A 24,201-nucleotide genomic window follows, 5' to 3' on the forward strand; every position below is an offset into this window, starting at 1 on the left:
CCCCGCGACCCGACCCCGGATAAGCGGTAGAAAATGGATGGATGGATGGATGGATGAATTATAATCTTTACCATCTTAAAATATTTTAATAGCACCCCGGTCACAATTTGAGAGGTAGGGGGGTGTGTGGGTTCTACAATCAGATGCACGATGGGGGGTAGGAAGCGGTCTCCCTTTGCCCACGTCACGTGCACAGCTGACTACATCATCCGCCAGGGGAGGTCTTGCAGTTTAGCTTCCAATGTCATGCATGGACCCCAGTGAGTCTATTCCGTATTTCCGCAATGTCAAGCAGAGTGTACACGGGCGTAATGGGCCTTTCACCGTCTTGATTTTGATCCAAATCTAACAAAATACCAATGTGCAGTTAAACTGCACTTTGTGCTAGATAAGCAGTTTGGATAATGGTGAATGGATGAATATTGTCATCATACACACAGCAGATTGATGAAATTATTGCTTCTCAGAGTGGTCAACAAAACACAAATACTGCAAAACGAACACAAATAAAATGTGTCATGATTTTTTTTCAACGTTCATTAACAGCCTCATAATGCTGTATCTCTATCAACTATTCAATGCCGCGCAACTCATCTAGGCAGACCAAAAGCTTTGTCAACATCAGCCATTGCCCAACAGTTTTAATCTAAACAGGATTACTCCAAAAAGTTTGAAAAGCTGCCGTGATTGGTGGATGACATGATCCCGCATTGTATCCGCCGTGCACATAAACACCATCAGATAATCTCAATATGTCTTTGCAGCCCACTGCCTATACCTAATCCCCAGATTGAGAATCTCAGATTAGTAGTCTCCCTGATGATTAATCCCATATTGTTTGTGTTTTGTATCTGCGCTTGCCCCGCAGGGGACCCTTCGCCGGGTGACCTTCTCAGTGGTAAATCAGGCCCAGGATGCCAGTTGCTATGACAGTGGCCTGGAGGACTCAGAGACCCCCAGCAGCAAGAGTTCATCGGGGCCACGTTTGGGAGCCCTGCCACTGCCTGAGGAGGGATACGAGCGCACCACACCCGAAGGCAGTGTGGGGGAGGAGGAGCATGTGGAGAACGGTCAGTGGGCACGCAGACGCATTCGACGTACTCATTCACACACATGCCCACAAGCCAAATTCCATTTAATGGGGTGAAAACAACTCATCCTCGCGTTTTTCTTCTGTGGGCTAACCACCATGTCCACACAAAGAGGAACATGCACATGATTTCATGTGATACTGATATGATTTGATTATTTATTTACAAAACTCAAGCTTTTATGCCTGACAGCAGGTAAAATCTTTTGTTTTGGCAGAAACTTCAAGTTATTTTTCAAATCAAATCACCACCAAGGTTGCAGAAAGACAACATTTGTCCTTTTCATCTTTCCCATGAACAGCATGTGGACATGACAAGGCCGGAAGAACTTTGGGAATGCACGAAGGTCACTGTGACCTAAGATTCTTAGGGAACTGTGCTATGGTTTAATGCTGCTTTCACACAAACAGGGGGATTCTGGATTTTTTTTTTTAATCATGGGGAGTTTAATAACTTTTCTCCATAGTCAGATGAAAAGGGGGATTTAGCATTGAGACATTATAATGCTTGTTTAGGCTCGACCTAGAATCACTTTGAAAGGGTGGGCCTACTGAAAGAACTATTTTTCTGTTTGTTTCATTTCATTTCGGCATTTTTACCAAAAGTGCTTTTTCGAATGTGGATGTTGTCATTCAGAATGGGAACTATAGGAGTGCTCAGCTCACAATGTTAAGTGTAGAGCACCTTGCAGTTTGAACACTGGTATAAAAAAAAAAAAAAAAATGAAAATAGAAATTATAAAAAGTAATAACACAAGTGGTCACATGCTCTAACATTGTGTTGACATATTCCATCCATTCCTTTTCTAGACCACTTGTCCTCATTAGAATCACGGGTAGACAAGAGACTATTACTATTATTATTGTTTGTTTTTTTAACACTTTAAGCTTCCACCACGTCAAATGTCATATGTGCCACTCTCCTGCTTTGAATTTAAACGTAATGAGAGGAGCTGCTTCCATTGGTGTTCACACCCACTACGGCACAAATGCTCATTTTTACAAAAATACAAAAAGAAAGAAAACGCCACTGATGCACACAGTATGGTCGCGCATTGACTCACGCTGGGCTTGAAAATATGTTTTTGGAATGAGGGAGAAAAAGCCAGTCTACCAGTCCACCGTGCTGCCCAAAAGAAATATCAATGAAAACAAACACCACATTCGCAAAAAAATGGTTTGTGCAACTATTTTGGATTAAAAAAATGAAAGGTAAAAATAAACATGTTTCTTAATTTGTTATCAGACACTGACAGTCAGACACACACTCATCCAGTACACTGTGGGATTTGTGTGTTGACATGCCTTGAAAGGCCGTGGTATAGTTTGTGATGTCAGGGGCTCTGCAACCAGTTCCAATTATCTCTTTATGAATCATGTGGTGAGTGCAAAATCATCTCCGTGCTGCTTGCAAATGTCTTCATTCTGCATTTACGCATTTGTCTCGTTTTAATAAAGGGTTGAAAGTGCATCAGCGAGTATCGTTCTGAATTTTCTTCACTTTCCTCTAGCTGCAGCAGCATGGCTTAAGATCAGTCGTCATATTTTTATTTATTTTTTTGCTCCAACACAGAGCAAAAGAAATCAAACAAACAACAGCTCGTAACCTGAAAAACTCCTAATTTGGAGCAATTGTAAGTCAAGATACCACGAAACCTTTATGTTTGTTTTTTCTAAATTGCTTCTTCTTGTGCGTTTAGATGCCAGGCAGCTGCCAGATGTGGCTCTAACCGGAAAGTGCACACGTGAATGTGATGAGTTCGGCCACTCTGACACATGCTGGATGCCCGTCCGCCCGTCCCCTCGCCAGCGCCAACGCCACGGCAGCGACCCCCCGCGGCTCTCCACCTTCGCCCCCGGTGACGACAACAACAATCTGCGCAGAAACGACCATGAGAGCGACAGCGAAAGCGCGGGCAGCGCCGGGAGCTCAGAACCGGGTGTGGTCATGGCGGGAGAAGGTCAGAGGTTACCACTAGTCAACGGCGATCCTCTCGGCACCCTGGGAAGAGCCAACAAGAACATGGGCGACCACAATCGGAACCTTCTCAACCGTAAGATGACCTCGGCGTCGTACGACACCTTCAGCAGCGCCGGCTTCGGGAGGCGTCATCAAGCTGAGGAAGGAGGAGAAGGAGGCCAGAGCCCAGCAGAGGTCATACCGCTGACTCGGACTGGAGGGGACTACAAGACCACATCCTGCCTCACGTTGTCACGCCGTGAAGTCTACCTGTGACCACCTTCCAATGCCGCAATCGCTCCATTGGCTCGTCGCCACATCCCAAGGACTTGTTACAATGTGAAAATGTTGATTTGGTTTCCCAAAAAGTTGTACATGGGGTGGAAACTTCAGAATTGTAATATTTAGAGGCACTTAAACTTCAGCGAGTTATGGATCAACTATTTTGAGAGCCCCCGCCAGGAGTACTTTCCTTTCAAAAACAAACAAAACAAGAAGAAAAAAAAGTTGCCTAGAGGCAATGATTCTATTACGTCCATGTGGGGGAGGAAGACTTCATCTCGTCTTTTTTTACCTGAACCTGATGCATGCCTGACCTTCTGCCACTGAGGCAACTGTGTGAAGAATAGAGAGAGCGTGAAAGAGCGAGAGAGACTGAGTAAATCACGCCATACAGGCTTCGGTATAAAATCTAACTTTTAAGACTCTATCATCAAACATTCAGTCACGTCCAGTCAGAATAAATAAGTACAAAAAAAAAAAATATTGACTGGGTAATTTCGGTTCAATTTCCGCATTTATTAGTGCCACACTGGAAATCAAAAAGAAAAAAGTTGTTGAAAGATAAAAACGTCATATTATGAGACATATTTGTGATGTTTTAAGGATAAAGTCATTGTGTTCCAATAAAACTCTAAAACTACAACAACAACAAATATTGGTGGGAAAGTCATAGTTTACTTAATTAAAATCTTTTACGAGAATTAAGTTCTAAAGTCTCAACAACAAATTTGTGAATCTGTCATTTTAATGAGTGAATTCCCGCTAGGACATAAATGCACTCACATCTTATGAAAAACATAAATGGCTCCATACGCAAGATTTCTAGTGAATGAGCTCGACTAATACAGTGATATCAATTGAGGTTGCTTCTTAGGAACAGACAATCATTCACACAATCACATGAAACTGTACTTTGTTATAAAATGACAACTTTTATGGAACAGTATCACTTTATTCTAAAAAAAAGAAAAAAAAACCTTCAGGTTTCCTCGTAATATTACGTGACTTGATTCACATAACATTTTCACTTTCTTTTTCTTCTCCTTCAGTCTTTTTTCTTTTTTTAGTGTGGCCCTAATACTGCGTACTTTGATTCATACCAGTTAGACACAACACATAGATAATATAAAAATTCAAATACATTAAAATACCTTGAGGAGTACCTCGCACTTAGAGCTTAGAAACATATTTTGTACCTTGATGGATTAAAAAGCGACTATAACTGTACTTTTACTTCTGACACTCAACCATTGAACAAGTGTAAACAGTTACATCGGAAATATTATTGATGATCTTAATGGTCTTGTATGCAGGTTCGCCTTCATTTGTATTAACAGACTGCAACAATGTGATTTTTAAAAACATTTTTTATGATACAATATAACCACCCAGAACACAGAGCATCAATAGCATCACGACGCGTTTAACACATTGCCTTCGCATTCAGCTTGTATGTATATAAAGTAGGCGCGTTAGACAACAAAGCGGCATTCTAAGCTCACCGACATGACCCGTGACCCCCTCAGCGTGTACGCAAGCCCGCCGACACGCACGAGCTCGCGGGCATGTGAAGATCAATCCACGCAAAAGCATTTACACATTCTGGAAGACGTGCATACTTTCAGTGACATTGTAACATAAAGACGAATGGGCATTGGCTTTCATGCAGAAAACAAGCACACTGTCATTAGGAGGACGTGCAGTCATTTTGCACTGCTTAAGTGCAACACTTTGCCTGATCCCCCTCCAGCCGATATTTAAACATGAAATATATTCAAATGACATCATGCGCCATTAAAAGGAATTCCATCTACTGTATGTAACATTAGACAACGTGCAGATAAGACATATTCAGCATAGTGTAAGTAGCTGACTCTGCATGAAAGATAATGCTAACTACTTCTTTGCTCTACCAAAAAAAAAAAAAAAAAAAAGAATGAAAGATAGAAAACCACAAGTCTTTTTTTTTTTTTTGATAACATGCCAGTTTGGATACATCTGTAATATAAGTGTGTGCTTACGGTAAACTAATGTTGGCAGAAAGAGGTGACATCTTGGAATGGAGGGTGCACAAACCAACCTGGAAATTCAGAACCCTTTTTAATTCTAGCAAATGGTGCCAAGCCGACGCGAGCGTGCATGAACTCCCTGGTCCTTCCCGCCGAGGAGCGGCTGCGGATCGAGGCCAGCACATCTTAATTCCCATCATCAGAGTGTGGCTGGGGATAATAGGGTTAGCACGTCCCTCTGGTCTTAATGAGTTCCTTTTCTGGCTCTTCTCTCCTCCCTTGATCTACACATATCTTATTATGAACGTCTTAATATGTGAATGTAACTGGAAACTGTAGGGAAGTGTGTCTCCTCATTGTTCTGGAAAGACAGGACTTTCGGAAGGTTGTGCCGCCGCAGTTTCACCAAGATTTCCAATGGAGGATGAGAGTCGTGATGGAACTTAAAGCGGGAAAATCCAATGAAAACATCACAGCCGAAAAGTGGCACATTTTTAGGTGAATAATGACACTTTGTATACATGTATATACCTTCACCTTAACCGATATGTGAGTGACGGACACCCTTGAGCTTGATTTTCAACTGTCCCTTCCTGGAGCCATCCTTATCTCCAAATGTACTGAGTTTTGCTTCTGATGGACTGAGGATCAATCCACAGACACGGATTGTTGGGATTGTTGGAAAATGCCCATTTTCTTATCGGGTTCCATGACAGAAAAGATTTTGTTTTTGTTTTGATTCAACTCTGCTCTTCAAACTGCTGTTTTAAGGCAGTTTCATTTATTGCACCTTTGAAGGGAACTTCCTGTAAATGAATCAGTGTGGGTGTGTATCTTTTTTTTTTTTTTTATAATATACTGCACGTTTCAAAATGTTTCACGACTGCAAAAACAAGAGGGGATACTTTGATGAGGACATTTTGTCAGACAGGACAGCGGACATTTGTCATCCCCCTTGTGCTGTTTCGCTTATAGCCATGTACAGATGAAATGACACTGCAGAACACACAACTGGATACAATACAGGACAATGGCATGCTTAAGCTCTTCAAATCGGCACTTAACAGTGAACAAAAAAATAAATAAATAAAATGGGAGGAACATTTTTTTTAAACTCTTCTGATTATTTTTCCTTCATGGTTTTCTTTTACGCGGCTCACTGTTTTTTTGGTGTTCCCATCCTCTTATTGACATGAGAACTAATTGCATTTGCTATGACAAGGATGAGAAGGACCTGTCAGCACATCGTTTGGTATGAAGACGAATCCTGTAAAAGTTTGAATTTGACATTAAAAACGTCGAACACTCACGCGTCTACTCTTTGTTGACCGTGTTTCACACACACTTACATGAGATTAACAACCATTTGAGCTCCCGCATTCACAAAGCAGTCAAACAAAAAAAAGGAGAGTAATTATTTGAAATAATTTTAAGTTCTCATTTGCGACAATGAGTTACCGTTTAAGGCAAATGCAATTTGACAACCAGTATGCCAGAATTAGGAAATGTATGTTGATTTATTTCCAGATAACTGAAAAATAATATAACAACTCGCAATATTCCAATCCATCCATTTTCTCTCGCACTTGTCCTTATTTTAGTTGCGGGTGCATTGGAGCCAATGCCAGTTGACTTTGGACAAGAGCTTCGTGACACCCAGAACTGGTCGCCAGCAATTGCGGGGCATATATAGACAAACAAGCATTTACACTTCTGTGTATAATTTGGAGTCCTGAATAAACTTCACACATGTAAAAAGTAGCCACTACTCCAGGAATAGTACAAAACAGTTTATATCCATTTGCAAAAGTCGTTTTACTCATTGTTTTGGCAATTCCATTTCAAAACGTATCTTTGCTTCATTACATTTAAGGAACCTTTTAAAAAAAATGTCTGCAGGCCATACCAATGCACATTAAAATGCTAACACCTTAATTAACACCTATGAATACCAGAATTAGAGAGATAGAAAGTTGGCTTCTTTCCGGGGATGTTAAAGTTGTCCTGAATGTTGTTTTTAATGCTCATGCTGAAACACAATATTCTGTCCAAGATAAGAAATATTTTATTGATGTCCAGAGGCTAAATTCAATTGAGATGTATCACATAATAATAAACGTGCCCAATCCTGATTATTATCTTTATGATGGCAGATATTTGATACAGCTCATATCTCATTACACAGTGCAGTTGTTGCACCTTACGAGGGTACTGATCTTGCTATAGACACTAATTAAGAAACGCAATACATTTCATTTACGGCACTGAAATCAATTTTAATGTCTCTATTTCCTCGCATGGCTTTTACTGGGGCTGTTTCGACTTGGTAAAGATTGTTATGGGCGCAATATATTTCTGCGACATGAAACACACACACACACACACACACACACACACACACACACACACACACACACACACACACACACACACACACACACACACACACAAAGAGACGATTGTGACATTGTCATTCCAAGGTCGAAAATGTGACTAATCTAAGACCAAATCCTTTAATGTCGCTCAAACGACACTATCATGCATGTTCTTTTTTTTTTTTTTTTTTTTTTTGCCCATTGGTCAAATGAATATTCAGCTGAAAGAAAATACAGTCTATTTTGGACCGAAGACTTGCATGCATGCAGGCTTTAATTGCTCTGAGATCACCGTGAAGGACTCGTAATGTCATCAGGTCCTGCAAGCGTTTTGCTTTGGTGGAATATGCAACGCTGCCTCCGTGTGGTTGTTGATAGAATTGTGACCGCTTCTCCATTAATTATTTTTGACAGGGGATGCTGCTGTGGATGCATTTTTTATTATTATTATTATTATTATTATTATTATTATTATTATTATTATCAATATTATTATTATTATTATTAGTTTGAATTATATTTGAGAATGCAAGGATGAAAAGCATCGAGTCTTCCGTTGTTATGTGTCCCGTGATTGGCTAGCAGTACCTCCTCTTGCCATCTCTTGCCCCAAATCAGCTATAGGATTGGCTGCTGGTCACCCGAATGAGGGCAAGTGCTGTATCGAAAATGGATGGATGGATGTATAATATATAATTGATAGAATTAGAGGCCACAGTTCGGGTCTATTAGAGACAAGCTGTCTGATATGTCATCATAAAAAACTAATTTTCCTTTGATCATCAAAAACATCATAAACCTCTGCCAAGTAAAATGTATTATCACCCTTTATTAAAACATCTAACTCATGACATATTGCAACATAAATCAATCTTGTTGTCCCCCAGCAAATACAAAGAATAACCGCAGTGGGCTTTATGGATAAATCACCAGATAAGTGGAAATGTGCTGCGTAAAAGCAAAATAACAACCAGACAGTCTTCGCAGGAGCCTCAATGAAATGCCAGATTGACTCAATGCATGTGCTTTCCTTTTCTTTTTTTTTTTTTATTTATTATTGATTTCAGACAGATAATGGAACATATTGCAACGGCGGACCCCTAATACACTGGAGAGTGTATGTATCAAACGGTCTTTCGAGCTGTCGAAAGCCTCTAGGATTTAATTAAAGGAAAGTGAGATGGTCTTTGAATTAGTCAGTCCATTGAAAGATATCGTTCCATTTCCTCATCTTGCTCCTTTTTGCATAGCCTGCATCAATCAAATTTAAACGTCACATGCATGCTGTCAACACCAAAGTCATTGCTGCGGAGATAGGATAACACCTGTCAGGGTGTTGTGTTTGTCTATTGAGGAAACCCTCGCAGCGGAGCCGTAAACAGGCACTCTCGCCGATGTGCCACGCCGTTGATGTGCTATTTGATCCTCTTGTGGGCTTTTTCGTTTCCTGTCTCTTGATCTTTTTTTCAACCCCCCACGGTCACATCGGCCTGAGTGAATCAAACAACTGCCCTCCTCGATGGAAAAATGTCATGTTGAAGCATACTGAATCCTTTTGCAAAGTATACACGTAGGAGCCTAAAAATGCAGGATTGAAGATTATTTTGGGGGGTTAGGACTGGGGTTTGGGTGGGGTTGGCGCAAAATTTCTTTTTAGGGTTACATTTGAAAAATGGCGCGGCCCGGTGGTCGGCTGCTTAACGCGGCGACCTCGCAGTGCAGAGGTCATGGGTTTGATCCCAGCCTTCCTGGGTGGAGTTTGCATGTTCCCCCCGTGCCTGCGTGGGTTTTCTCCGGGTACTCCGGTTACCTCCCACATTCCAAAAACATGCATGACAAGATGATTGAACACTCAAAATTGTCCCGAGGTGTGAGTGTGAGCGCGGATGGTTGTTCGTCGCTGTGTGCCCTGTGATTGTCTGCCAACCGGTTCAGGGTGTGCCTGAACCGACTACTGTCCAAAGACAGCTGGAATAGGCTCCAGCACCCCCCACGACCCTTGTGAGGATAAAGCGATCAGAAAATGGATGAATGGATGGACATTTACTCTTCTATGATCAAAAAGATAGCAAGTTTGCATTTCTGTCCGATTTCATGCTCTCAGGTTTTAATTTCTCATGCCATTGTGAGGGAAATAAGGCTTCTTTTTTTCTTTTTGTACTTGATACATTTTTAGGATATGCATAGCAGAGTCCTGAGGGATTATCAGCGCTAACAGCACTAACGCGTCGAACTCACAGTGCAGAGGTCGTGGGTTCGATCCCAGCCTTCCTGGGTGGAGTTTGCATGTTCTCCCCGTGCCTGCATGGGTTTTCTCCGGGTACTCCGGTTAACTCCCACATTCCAAAAACATGCATGACAAGATGGTTGAACACTCAAAATTGTCCCTAGGTGTGAGTGTGAGCACGGATGGTTGTTCGTCTCTGTGTGCCCCGCGATTGTCTGACAACCGGTGAAACAAAATATTACAAAGTACTGTAAGTGTTATGTTTTTGTTTTAGGTTACATTTGGTTTTGTTCCCTCATGTGCCATTTTTGTCTCCACCTGTTGTCATCGTCCAGGTCCCTTGTGTTTAACCAATCAGCTCCCTCAACCCTTTGTTTCTTGTCCAGGTGTTTCTCGTCGTCTCGTCACTTTGTTTGTATTTAGTTCCCTGGGTTATGTCAGTCATTGCCGGATCATTGTGTTGCTGTCACGTTGTTTGTTTCTGTCACCGTTTTTTGTGTCTGTCACAGGTTTTTGTTGCTTTGGTTCCTTGTGGTTTTCAGGACTTTGTTTGATTGAGTACTTCAGTTATTTTTTTCCAGTGTACTCCTGTTTGTATTTTTGTTAAATACTTCTTGGTCAGTCCACCCTGCTCCTCCCTGCCTCCCTGCTTTTTGGGGTCCTCCAACTACCAACATGCAAAACGTGACAATAACATTGCGATGCAGCTATGCAGCACCAACCTCAAAGCACATGTCTTCATGGACATCCCATTTTAGTATTCCTATAAATCCATCATATTAAGGTTACATGACAAAAAATTGTGAGAGAAATAAGGCTTCTTTTTTTCTTTTTGTTCTTGATACGTTTTTAGGATATGCATAGCAGAGTCCTGAGGGATTATCAGCGCTAACAGCACAGCTGGCTCAGTAAATTGCCCAAATGCCATTTCCTTTCTAAACAGCTGCCCGATGCTCTCAAGGAATGACTGCATTGTTATGGCACATTTTCACACAGTTACACCACTTTCACACACATTTTTCAGTTTCTATAATTTTATGACCTGCTGCTGAATATGGATAATTTGCATTTTGCTTGTGACATTACATCATATTTGGTTCAGCAAACACGTTTGTGTGAAGGTGACGCTGTCTGAAGACATTTTTCTCTTGAGGGAACTCGACAATGGGTGTGTTTTATTTTCACTCCAGGAGAGACAAGTTCAACAAAATATTACAAAGTATTGTAAGAGTTATGTTTTTGTTTTAGGTTATATTTGGTTTTGTTCCCTCATGTGCCATTTTTGTCTCCACCTGTTGTCATCATCCAGGTCCCTTGTGTTTAACCAATCAGCTCCCTCAACCCTTTGTTTCTTGTCCAGGTGTTTCTCGTCGTCTCGTCACTTTGTTTGTATTTAGTTCCCTGGGTTATGTCAGTCATTGCCGGATCATTGTGTTGCTGTCACGTTGTTTGTTTCTGTCACCGTTTTTTGTGTCTGTCACAGGTTTTTGTTGCTTTGGTTCCTTGTGGTTTTCAGGACTTTGTTTGATTGAGTACTTCAGTTATTTTTTTCCAGTGTACTCCTGTTTGTATTTTTGTTAAATACTTCTTGTTTGATTGAGTACTTCAGTTATTTTTTTCCAGTGTACTCCTGTTTGTATTTTTGTTAAATACTTCTTGGTCAGTCCACCCTGCTCCTCCCTGCCTCCCTGCTTTTTGGGGTCCTCCAACTACCAACATGCAAAACGTGACAATAACATTGCGATGCAGCTATGCAGCACCAACCTCAAAGCACTTGAGGTTTTTTTTTTTTTGTTTTGTTTTTCTTTTAAATAAATAAAAAGTGGCCAATCTAATTCTTGGGAACATAACATATTGAGTGTGATTTTAGTTACAATGGATTATGCAGTACAGGTATTTAGGTAATGTGAAGGTAATGTAAGAAATGAATTACTGTATTAACGTTCAAAAAAATAAGAGCGTAGATGCTCAAAGTGAAGGTGAATGATGTCATACGCTATATAAATCAGGATGTATTGTATTGTGTACACTTAAGCGTGACATTTTGGTGTTGCCTTTTTTTTTTTAACCCATATAAAAATCACAGCTAATGGCTCCAACAAGCCACTAATCAAGTGCAAGTTAATGAGAGTGAGCGTTATTGGTTTCACAACAGCAACAATACAAATTAAACATGACCAATCTTCACAGAAGTCATCGGAGACTTGAAAAGAAGTGATCGTCTGCCAGATAAAACTTTACAATTAAGCAGAGGAAATTAGCTGTTTTGTGTCGAGGCGTGCAGGACGGCGAACAGCCCTCTGGGATCACAGATGGGTTGAAATACAGATGCAACATCGCTGATTGCACTGTGTTGAAACACGCTGCAGTGGCCCATTACAAGCTGATCCCCGCCAGTAATAGATTAAAGCAGCCATATGACATGCGTGCATCACGATGTATCGCGTCAATTGAATTTCAATCATCATCATCATTATCATCATAAATGAAAGACATCAGAGTTTTCAGAATAAACGAATACTCTGTTCCAATTAGTTTGGGTACTTAAATTAACTACAGTTAGGCACACTCGTGGCCATCATATACAAGGTTAAAGAAGTGACATCACAGGTTTGCATCCTGCTTGGGGTAGCTGTGTGTGAAGTCTTCTTAGGCACAAGATGCATTAGGGACTTTGCGGTACGCCCTTCACTGGAGTAATTACAATGCAACCTGACAGAATCTACTGGTGCATCGGAAAGTCCATTCAAAGAGAAAAATATCAAAAGAATGACCATGATTCTACTTATTTGTCTGCAGTGGATCGTTTAAGAGGCAGATTCCAAAAAGTTTTCAATTATTAATAGAAGCTACAGTATAGATTCACGCTCTGGTGGTGGTAAACTACGTATGTGTGAGTGCATGAATAATGCATCCACTGTGAAGCTTCTTTGAGGGTCCAGAAAAATGCTCTATAAATCTGATGCATTATGATGATGATGATGATGACGACGATAATGATTATTGTTATATCTTTTCTGTTCAATAAACATTCGGTACACTCCCTGTACAATCTAATGACACAAAATACAAAATTACTTCAAAGAGGTATTTATTTGGCAACACTGATCATTGCTGTTGTATTGTGCTGTGGAATTGTACTGTATCATAGTGGTTTCTATGACGATAATGATGATGATGATGATGATTATATTACAGTAATACCTCTTCTCTGACGGTGGTAATCAAAAATAAATACAATCATCTTTGCAAGGCAAAACCAAAAGTTGGAGTAATTGGAGCGCATTCGATGTGCAGGTGCACCTGCTGCGATAATGCGAACTTGAATAAAAGTGTTCAGGTTCTCCATTTTTGTCAAGTCTTTTATTATTCATCAAGGAATGGCTCAGTCAACAGCAAAAAAATGTGACATAAAAATGTTAGATATTGCACCATACACAGCAACAACAACAACAACAAAAATAACAAGGAACTTGTAATAAAAAACAGCCTGAAGAGATTTTGGATTAAAAATGTAATGAGAGCCCAAAAAAACAATTCTAGCGAGAGCGGAAAACTATAACACGCCAATTCTTTACTGCATGACATAATGCTATAATGATCACTTTATTTATTGCAACGGCTGAACGCCTTGTTCGCTTTTGCATTTTGCAGGAAGTGTGTAATAGTGGAGAACATGTTGCCTTGTTTGGATGATTTTTTTTTTCCTTGTGAACGTCAAAGAGTGCTCAAAGCTTACAAACAGCATCTGAATGCAATTTCTCACAACCACAGTGTAACATTTAAAGAGATGTCTGTGCCGTAGGATCTAGATGAGTCACAAAAATGCTCATGTACAGATGATGCAGCTGCAGAGGCCAGCAGCGATTTCGTGACCAACAGCAACAGCACCATCATGTGGGGAACAATTAATGGAAGTTGTATTTAAAAAAAAATAATAATAAATAACACTGGATTGTTATATTGTAAATGAGGGAAAGGGTCCTCCATCTTCAAGTGAGTTAGTTTGTGAATGGTGATGTTCAAATGACTTTACTGATTGTAAATCACACTAATATTATGTGCATTTTCTGACAGAGTGCATATTCAAGGCAGATCGTTTTGGTGCGATTTGTGCGTGCCACATTGCTGTACAAAGGAAACACAACGCATGCTCATACTTTCAGTGATGTGCAGTGGCGAAATCCCTCACAACCCCCCCCCCCCCTCCAACTGTGCTTGGTGTTCAACCAAGGCTGGTAATGTTGGAGCGACCACCAGGAGGCGCTACAATACGATGGCCAGACCTGCGGGGGATGTTGTCGTCAATCTGAGCCCCTGTAAATAAAAAAAAAAAAAAAATAGAGACAATGAGAATACTACAATACAGTGATAGCATTTATTGACATTTTTTTTTTTTTTTTACATAATACTATGTAACTGGACAGTGCAGTTTCTGGCGAAATTGTGTGCGAAGGATAAGAGGCTGAATGAAAACGTGTGGATTGTCATTTGGAATGATCGCAAAATCGATCAAATCGAATGACATGGAATGATATACAATGAGCTGGAATGAGCAGTGTAAAATTGGAGTGGGTTGAATGAATCGGTCCAAAAATGCAGAGATTAGAGGAGAAAACACAGAATTTGTAATTTATCTCTTTTATTTTGAATTTTTCCAAAAAATAATTATGGCAGGGATAAGATGAACAGTTGAAAGTTGAAACTGTTTGAAATGGTCATTTTTGGCTTATATTTTGAAATTTTGACGTAGAGATGAGGTGAAAAGTAATACAGTAAAGTCATGACAGTGCCACATAACATTTGGCAAAGCCCTCAGCACAGAATACAAAAAAATACACAGAACAGTTTTGTGTCTCACCTGAAAGGCTGAAGTTGGACTGGTGAAGATTGCGCACCGGTGGAGGCTGGTGCGAGGTCGGGGATGTTTTGGCCGAAGGCGAAGGTGTGATATATTTCGGGGTTGCAACGACATCACACACAGGCCCATCATACAGCCCACGTGTTACCCCTTTGTCTTTAATCTGTTTAGAGATGGGGGAGGAGGAGAGTTGTGCATATTTTACATAAGGAATATATTCCGAGTTCTCCTTTCTGTACTGTACCTGGTTCCTGAACTTTAGACGTTGGTAAGCAAAATCTGGAAAGGGCTTGCGTGGGATGAATCGTCCAGTACCCTGCTGAACTTGAAGTTTCCCTTCCTCATACACCACCCGGCCTTGACTCAACACCAGCACTGGAGCCCCACGACACTCCAGACCCTCAAAGATGTTATATTCCACAGACTGCGAGAAGAGCATTTACATACAGTCTTACATGCTGAGAAATCCTGTGCAACGATGAAAAATGCTGTATAAAGAAATATATCGAAGCTCATAATACTGTGTGGTCCATCACATCATATCGTAGCATAATGAGATGCAAATATCCCTCGACTGGCAATATCCAACACTAATAAATAAGAGTGCACGATTGTAAGTGTCCTGAGCTTCATGTGATGTCAAGACAAGAATTGTTTGGACTGAGATTAATGATATCACATCACACACGCACACACATACACACACACACACACATACACACACACACACACATACACACACACACACACATACACACACACACACACATACACACACACACACACATACACACACACACACACACGCAAACTGTATATATTAGCCCAGGAAAAAAAAAACCCACAAAGAGCAAGGAGGGTTTATTCCTGCGAGCATTGTATCAGAGAGAAAATTATGCATGCAGTCAAACTGCGGCATTTGGGAAGATGGGGGATGAAAGGAGAGAAAGGCTTAGGGCAGAGAGCAAGATGATAAAAACAGGGGGAGGGGAAGAAAGACGCCAGTGCGAGATGGGTGAAGTGGTCCAGGGGGGTGGGTGGGATTAGACCCTAAAGCCAACAGCAATATGGATGCTTGAAAGGCGTGCGACAGACGACATATCTGAAATACTGCCTGATATTGCAAACCATGAATTCCATTTTAATTACATGTAAAGGTCATTTAAATGGATGCGATCAATGAGTCGCATCCATTTCACATCGCTGAAAATGTCGATTTTCACGAGCGAGACCGCAGTATCAGCTGTTCTTTTTTACTCAAGGTATGTTCTAAATTTTTCATGGAATATTTATTGCATTCACTAAATTGTCAGGGGAAATTGAGTCTTCCCCTTTTGTGGTGTCAGCCCTGCATGTCTAATGCCTCTAATTCTTGGCACATTAGCACATGCAGGAAGGCCTCTTTGATCTTTTATTTGGTTTTTAATCCTGTTCATGCTCGCCTTGCCTACTGTCCTTTCCCCTTTGCTTTGACTTTCTTCATATGCTTTGTTCTCACCGACTGCTGCAGTTTGGACGTGATGGTTTTGGTGCTGTCGGGATCCCAGATGACAACATCTGCATCAGAGCCCACCGCTATCCGACCTTTACGCGGGTATAGATTGAAGACTTTGGCGGCGTTGGTGGATGTGACAGCCACAAACTGGTTCTCATCCATCTTCCCCATGGCCTGGGATATAAGAGGGACAGTTGATCAAACGTAAATCTCGAGGAGTCTCAAATATTAAACGCATTCTGCTTGAAGCTATTATTCCCATTCCCATATTGCCATTTGAGATCATCATGTGTGCCATAGGAAATGATCCAATTTCACTTAATTCGTCTGGCAATTAATATTTCTTGAATACAAATAATGCATGTTTGTGCATATGCCAGCTACAGGCAGGGCAAATTTCACATAGAGTTAGTAAATTTGTGAGTCAATTCAGACAGGATCATCATGAGGCTATTAAAGTTGCAGTATATACAATAGGTTAGTGCGTCGACCTCAGAGTGCAGAGGTTGTGAGTTCGATCCTGCCCCCCGGCCTTCCTGTGTGGAGTTTGCATGTTCTCCCCATGCCTGCGTGGGTTTTCTCCGGGTACTACGGTTTCCTCCCACATTCCAAAAACATGCATGGCAGGCTGATTGAACACTCTAAATTGCCCCTTGGTGTTGGTGTGAGCGTGAATGGTTGTTCGTCTCTGTGTGCCCTGCGATTGGCTGGCAACCGGTTCAGGGTGTCCCCCGCCTACTGCCCGAAGACATCTGGGATAGGCTCCAGCATCCCCCCTCTACCCCCTGCGACCCTTGTGAGGATAAAGTGGATCAGAAAATGGATGGATGGATGGATATATTACAGTAGGTTTTGTGATACTGCATTTTAGTTTGGTGTTGTGTGTGGAGAGTTTTCTTCTGCAAAATGTCGGTCTTGGATCAGCAAAATTTGGGAAACATTACTTAACACAATAACGGCGATAAATAATCTGTTCCACGGTCAATGGATCCTGTGAGGGAATTTTTAAAGTGGAATTTTAACATTATCAAAGGTCATGTAAAAAAAAAATTAAAAAAATTAAAATTATTGCAATCATGACTTCTTGCATGACATCATGCATTACGACAGTTTGATGCCCAGTGTTTTTGAAAGTGCGCCGTTGATTTTTCCTTAAAATTTGAGGAGAATTACAAATGGGAGGAGCTCAAGTGCATTCTATGATATGTTGAAACACAACGGCACACATTTTGTTTGCTCTTACCACAGCTTTGTCCCAAACAAAACTCATCCTCTCCTCCACTCCGTTGGTGCCCTCTGGGATTAAGGTGAAGTCTTCTTTCCCAATTGCTTTCTGAGAGGTGCTGTACGCGCAGTGAGCGCTGCCCACCACCTGCAGGTCGCCACTGCGTCATAACGTGATACATTGTTATCAACACGCACTTAGCACTGCAACAGACCATAATGTTGTTCGGCTAATACTGTTGTCTATGATCTTTACAGACTAATACTGTAATTGGATCTGGGTAATTGTATTAGGGCATAATGAAGTTTAAATATGATGAAAAGGACCCGCCCTGGCATGGAAGTACCCTGACTTCTGTGAAAAATAATCTAAAAATACACCCTGTCAGTTAAAGAAGGTGCTGTGGGACTAGCTTGAAACCGGGCAGTGGAGGACCAAAGAGGAAAGAGGAGCGAGGAGGAGGGAGGCACTTGGTAGCCAAGGCAACAGATGATGTAGGCTTCACATTCCTGTGCTATTCATAGAATTAGGGGCTCTAAAAATGTACAGGAAGAATTTCTTTACATTCTGACATTCATTCGTATAAAGTATATATTTATCGCGTTGCTATATTCCAATCTTTTTGTTTATCCCTCCTCCTGTCAAGCAATGCCCCCGACACTTTTTATTAAATCCATTTTGACATTGTGTATTCAGTGAGCAGCTGCCTGTGACCGGAATACCAAAAAAAAAATAATGAGCTTTAAAACCTTGCATGCGTATCCTTTGGTGTCACTGCTCTGGTTTAAAATTCACATAATGCAGCGCTTACAGCTATAAATAACTCAGCGTTCCTGTAAAAGCCTTTAAAAAAAAAACTGATGCTTTGCATCCGTTGCTAAACACATATTCAAGTCCTACCAGGCCAGAAGTGTGTGAAGATGATCTGGGGTCGTGGGGTCAGGACTCAGAGGTGGGGAGGTCACATAAGCAGCCGCTTTGGCCCAATTCTTGCTCCAGTAATGCGAACCATCAGTGGCCAGACTGGCTGTGATCGGCTCTCCAAAAACTACGGAACCTGGAGAATCAACCGAAAAGGAATTTCCATATATTTACATAATACAGCATTTAGAATGCAGAGGATTTCTTTTGGTGCCGTATAGAATGAACTACAGTTGGGGGTGCAGGAATGAGAGTGCCACCTTTCCTCCGGGCCTGGGTGATGGTGTCGGCTGCAGTTTTACTCATCACCTTGGTGATGTAGACAGGACAATTCACGCGGTTACCAAGGGTGATCGCACGAAACACCGCCTCAGCCTCCACCTGCACTTGGAAGAAGCAAGAACAGATTAGAACTAGTCAATAGATGGAAAGTGACAATGGATGGATGGATGGATGGATGCAGTGGTGCCTGAGTTACAACAGATCAGAACTAGTCAATGGATGGAAAGTGACAATGGATGGATGGATGGATGCAGTGGTGCCTGAGTTAGGGACTTAAGTGTTGGTGCCTGAATGGACCTGTCGCCTTATCACTGGGTCCACATGCCCATATTTGAGCCTTAAGGGTCACATTATATCAAATTTACATCATGTTTGACAATGTGGAAGCGAGCCAAAATAAGTCAGTTCAAATTTGTTTGCAGTCACACGTTATCATGTCCTGTTCACATCTATTTGAGAGAGAGAGACAATTACTGCAGTCCAAAGGTTTTATTAGACTAAAATGTGGTGCTCAGGGCTCCCCCTGGGATACCGTATGCCAGTCATTCATTTGGATCAGTGGGATGGTGGAGTGGATTTTTAGTTCTATGGACAGGTGGTTATTAAATGGACACAATGATGGATGGGCAATGTGTCAGTGTTGGGACAGTCAGACAGATGCTTGGCGTCACCTCTTCAGGACGACTCAGCGGATGGCCTTCAGGTCCGGTGATTCCCATCTCAAGGATTTTGCTTTGTTCCTAAATCATGGATAAAATATAAGCGTGTGATGTTGGTGACAGTCCTTTAGAGAGTCGGACAAGTATAAATGTTGTTAACATATTGGTAGTAGGCAATTCGGGTTGCAGATTTTTCTTCTGCATTCTAATGTAACTGTCTGTTGTACTTGGGCTAAAAAAAGTAAACTTGTGTGCTACTAGTGTACAGTAGTTATAGCTTCTAAATTGGTAAAATTGTATTCCAGGACCACTGACAACAATTTTGGTCCATGGAGGCATGTCCTATCTTCAGCAGCAGCACTCGTATGTTCAGTGGGAACATGCAAAATCCACGCAAGTTTGGTCGTGGTACAATGTAGTTTATAAAGCAGAAGAGGCCGCAACACTGAGTCAACATGTAGCATGATACCATGATAAAGCCGAGAAGTTGCCCCATCAGTTACCTTAGCAATCAAATCTCCATTTTCAGCATGAACTAACACCACAGCTCCAATTTGTTTCAAGAAGGAGAAGGCCTCGTATAGCTGGAGAAATGAGCAAATAATGACATTATGTTAAGGACATAACAATAGCACATGCCACAAATGAATGTCAGTGGTAAAGATGACGAGATCCAGCTCTTTTGAGGCCTGCGCACCTGAGAATCTGTCATCTGGTAGACATCCTTGTAGGCCATGAACACTTGGAAGGAGTTAATACCTGAAAAAAGTGGTAAAAAAATGAATAGTTTTTCATGTAAGGAAAATAATACTTAAATAACTAAACTAAAATTTCTATTGAAAGTTACTATAGGAATGTTGTTTTGTATCTAAGTATTGTACTGTATTTGTTTGAAAGGCACAAGTCACACAAGCGACTGTTTTGTTGCTGCCCCAGAAGAAAAGTGATTCTTTTATTGCTTTGAAAAAATACAAACAAAATGTGTACTCGGCTTCCATGACAGCAGTATATCGAGGACAGTGCATTTCCTCTGTGCTTTCCCTTTAAGAGGATTCAGCATAAGGCCGAATTGTCCCAAATCTGTCTCTGGTGTTCTCTCCAAAGGAAGGATTAACAGCATTTGACTACAATTAGAGCAGCCACCAACACGTTGGAACAAAAAAGTGGAGATAGATGTACCTTTCTCCTGCACCAGCATCTCCAACTCATCTTTCACAGTTTCATTCCATTGGGGGATGTCAACGTGGAGGGAGTAGTCGCAACACGCCCTCTTGTCTGCAGCCTCCTGCCAGACTTCAAATGCCTCCAGCAGGCTGTCCCCAAACTCGGGGGTCACATGGTCAACTGGAATAGGACAAGGTCAGAGGTCAAGAGGATGCACCATGTTTCCATGGTTGCTCTATCGTCACGTCTCATGCAGACTCACTGATCATAGTCGTGCCTCCAGCAAGCGCCGCTTTGGTGCCTTGCAGGAAATCATCAATGGGGCGTACACCAAGATAAGGCTTCATCAGGCAGGTGTTGACATCAATCCCACCGGGGATCACCATGCGACCATTAGCGTCGATCACTTTGATACCATCAGGGACCACCAGATTCTCTCCTACCTGCCTGCAGATTTTTAAAAAAACCGCAGTGCAATCAAGGTGAGGAAAATCATTGTTTTAAAAATTGTTACGACAACGTCCAGTACTGTGTGACTGTATAAGGCCAAGACTAAATGTGTTGTTTTTCTGACTGCTTTGATAGAAGTCTGTTTCACATTGTAAAGCATTAAATCCATTTAATGAGTTTTAGATGAAGGTCCACAGTCCTACAAATAGTTCTGAATTACATTTCAACAAGTACTGTACTTCACAAGTGAAAGATGTAGGTCGCTATTTTCGTGCTCAGCCCAAGTGTAGCGCAAAGAACAGTGTAATTCTTTTTCTTTCATTTTTTTTTACTTTTTTTTTTTCTTTTGATATTTTGCTAGACTTTGCTCAGTTAGAAATGGCCATAAGGAGGCATTTTTGACGTTTTGCAGGGCTTCACATTGCAGAAGTGGAAATAGACTCTCTGGGGTTGGTGTATGACATTGGTGCATGAAAAACGTGCTTATACAGGGAAACTGCAAGATCAACCCCTTGCGGAAAATGTAGTCGGCTGCGCTTTCATATATGGTCCGGCCCACCCAATAGTTGTGCCTGTCATGGGTGGGGGGGGGGGGGGGCTCGTAAAATATTTTGAAGATGATAAAGATTATAATTCATTCAATGAATTGATTTCTGTGATTCAGAGGGATTGTCCCATGATGGTGACACATTTATGAATGAAATACTATCACATCCACCACACAAGTCCGCGGGGCTGCACCTCAATCAGCCTTCTGTCTGCTAGAACGCCGAGAGACACACATCCCGATCACAAACACTGTATACTTCCCCGACTAAGAAAATGAAGTTTCACCTGTTTCTGCACCGAGTACACGGACACCTGTCTATCAAAATAGGGTCTGGAAAGTCAATGAAGATTCCACTGAATAACTTCCACTCTTATTTTATTTGATTTGTGTCTGTTTTGGTAATTGTATTGAAATAACTCAACTCAACTCAACTGTATTTATAAAGGAGAGGAGGTCACAGATGGTCATTGTAACATTGATAAAACAAAAAATGTAATGATGGTCTAAGAATATTGCACAGCATAAAACCAGCAACAGGATATGGTAATCATACTGTGTACTTACTTAATGAGCCCATCTTCAATGTACACATCTGTGTAAAACGACTGGTCATCATTGACCACTCGCCCTCCTTTAATCAGCAGGCCGTCACCCTAAAAGTGTACAAGGAAATCGGGACAGAACAGATGTCAGACATTGTGTATACATTGCATCAAGTTATGACAACAAATGCTATTCATACTAAGATTCTTGCAATCTAACATTATATTATGTACATGCTGTTGAAGAACTGCCGGTTGAAAAAAAATTAGATGGATGGTTGGAGAGAGAAAGTGCGAAAGAGAGAGAGAGACACATAGAGTGGGAGAAAGAGAGAAATTAAGGTGAAAAAAGTCAATGAACCAGCACGTGTTTGAAGTGCTGTATCAGCATGCACACACTCTTCCACGAGGACACCAAGCCATAGAGGAAAATGGTATGTCTCCATGGTGAACGCTGACAATCATATTCATAAATTTCATATGTTAAAGTCTTTGACATGAAACGTTAGGCATTTGGTGTTCGGTCATTGGTAGTGAGACTAATCCATCTGAACGATAAAGGGATTTTATGTTTTACAGTCGAAGCCTGACGCTGCTTAGGTTCTCAAATCCTAGTTGCAATATAACGACACCCCAAATGAATCTCTCTGGCAAAAGATCTTAAACGGTACCCTCGTCTGTGCACATTCGAATGTGAAATTGACATTAGCGGCTAATAAAACTGTAGTGAAAAGGCTAAGTGATACAGGACAGTGTTTCCCCCCTCGCTAAGAATTTAATCTCCTCTTCCCGCATTGGCAGCAGGGATTTCCAACAGCTTCGTCTGCTCCCTCTTACCGTCATATGGGGGAGGTTGTTCTCCTGGTAACTGGTCCCAGACATGATGGTTTTTTTCCCCCAGGGTGCACTCTCCTCACAACCGGGTCGTCAGTGCACCCCTTTGTTCCCCCCACTGTAAAACGCGGTCTCGGCGTGAACGCGCTCAGAGAAAGGCAAGCGACTAGCGTTATGTGCGTGCGAGCACACGCAGAAACTGTGCACTTGCACAGCAAAAGCGGCGAGCACACGAGCGCCCTCACACTTTACCACAGTGATTACAGCAGCACTGGACTGTCACTGGCACGTTTGAACACTGATCACAGCGAATGGCGCAAGCACGAGCACGCGACACGACACGACAATGGCAGCTTTGTATGGTTGCTGTCCACTTCAGCACCACAACATCCCAACGTGACTGCCCACTTTCTGGGGAGACATTTAGTGTAGTTTTAGGCACAAATGTATTGGGTGGAAAAGGTGCATTTGCAACGCAAATCTATCTGTCTGTCTGTCTGTCTGTCTCAGAATTTACCTTTCCTTGTGTGGTTTCCATAGCCGAGGAAAACGCCGTCTCGACCCCTGGACAACCACGTTCTCCCTCGGGGGAGTTGATCTGTGAACCCATTCGGGCTTCACCAGAGGTTTTGCCGCCGGTGGAGTCGCAGATGTCCAGGAGTCTCTCCCGGCTCCCACTCCTCGGGGTGCGGCCCCCTTTCCGTCCAACTGCGTAACTGTCGAAGTCGATGGTCTTGCTTTCAAACGCCCCCTCGACGGAGTCAAACATGCCGTAGCTCTTGCGTTGGTTCGGTCCAGTGGCGATGGGTCCGGCAAAGTAAACCGGTAGCTCATCTTCCCGGTTCCATTGCCTCCTGCAGTCCGACATCGTGACTTCCACCCGAGGCTTCAGCGAGACTGTGAGAGAGGATGGAGACAGCAACACGCGATGTAACCGGTGCAAAGACGGTCCCGCCTCCTCCTCTGGTTGGATTGCACTATACGGAGAAGGATGCAATCCCCAAAATAACGTTTAATTAATGCCGTTTTTATGTTATTTTGACGGAACAAACCTCTGCAACAAGTATCCAGATACTGTAGGTGACACTTTGTTTCAATGTCCAAAGCCTAAAGAGGGGGTGATGAGAGGATTAAAGCATCATCTTTTAACCCACATCTGGGAGGACAGACAGATTTGCAAATTATTTACGTGCCCCCATTTATTTATACGTCACATACATCTTTTAGCGAAAAAAGATGCAGATACCTGCAGATCAGGTAAAGTTCCCTTGATAT

At 41.9% G+C, this 24,201-nt stretch overlaps 2 protein-coding genes across 3 annotated transcripts in view; one reads left to right on the top strand and one right to left on the bottom strand.

The window, feature by feature from the left end:
* pcdh7a (protocadherin 7a) overlaps positions 1-6,447 on the top strand; it is a 50,999-nt gene extending 44,552 nt beyond the window's left edge. Inside the window, exons 5-6 of the mRNA XM_019862524.1 lie at positions 869-1,070; positions 2,791-6,447. Coding sequence (XP_019718083.1) covers positions 869-1,070; positions 2,791-3,326 — 738 coding nt within the window. The 3' untranslated portion in view covers positions 3,327-6,447. The remainder of the gene's footprint in view (positions 1-868; positions 1,071-2,790) is intronic.
* Positions 6,448-13,291: 6,844 nt separating this feature from the next.
* On the bottom strand, positions 13,292-23,876 carry crmp1 (collapsin response mediator protein 1). Of its 2 annotated transcripts, none has more exons than XM_019862703.1 (14): positions 23,444-23,876; positions 22,115-22,203; positions 20,813-20,997; positions 20,566-20,730; positions 20,084-20,145; positions 19,890-19,970; positions 19,399-19,467; positions 18,706-18,826; positions 18,425-18,581; positions 17,543-17,684; positions 16,303-16,473; positions 15,049-15,228; positions 14,805-14,967; positions 13,292-14,260 (listed from the first exon to the last, which is right to left on the bottom strand). In XM_019862703.1, exons 1-14 carry the CDS (start codon positions 23,792-23,794, stop codon positions 14,169-14,171), a joined length of 2,028 nt encoding a protein of 675 aa, XP_019718262.1. In that variant the 5' UTR covers positions 23,795-23,876; the 3' UTR covers positions 13,292-14,168. The 2 variants fall into 2 exon arrangements, with proteins under 2 accessions (XP_019718262.1, XP_019718263.1); XM_019862704.1 differs by lacking the exon at positions 23,444-23,876 and adding an exon at positions 22,930-23,123.
* Positions 23,877-24,201: the final 325 nt, after the last annotated feature.

Source organism: Hippocampus comes, unplaced genomic scaffold (genome assembly GCF_001891065.2).
Source record: "Hippocampus comes isolate QL1 unplaced genomic scaffold, H_comes_QL1_v1.1 scaffold7, whole genome shotgun sequence".
In the NCBI taxonomy this organism is placed as follows: domain Eukaryota; kingdom Metazoa; phylum Chordata; class Actinopteri; order Syngnathiformes; family Syngnathidae; genus Hippocampus; species Hippocampus comes.

Excerpts from the sequence above, each read along its gene's own strand:
- crmp1 (XM_019862703.1), bottom strand. The coding sequence starts at position 23,794 with ATGTCGGACTGCAGGAGGCAATGGAACCGGGAAGATGAGCTACCGGTT. Across the intron at positions 20,731-20,812 it reads TGGAGGCACGACTATGATCA|TTGACCATGTGACCCCCGAG; the intron begins GTGAGTCTGCAT and ends GTCCTATTCCAG. Across the intron at positions 18,827-19,398 it reads CGCTGAGTCGTCCTGAAGAG|GTGGAGGCTGAGGCGGTGTT; the intron begins GTGACGCCAAGC and ends TTCCAAGTGCAG.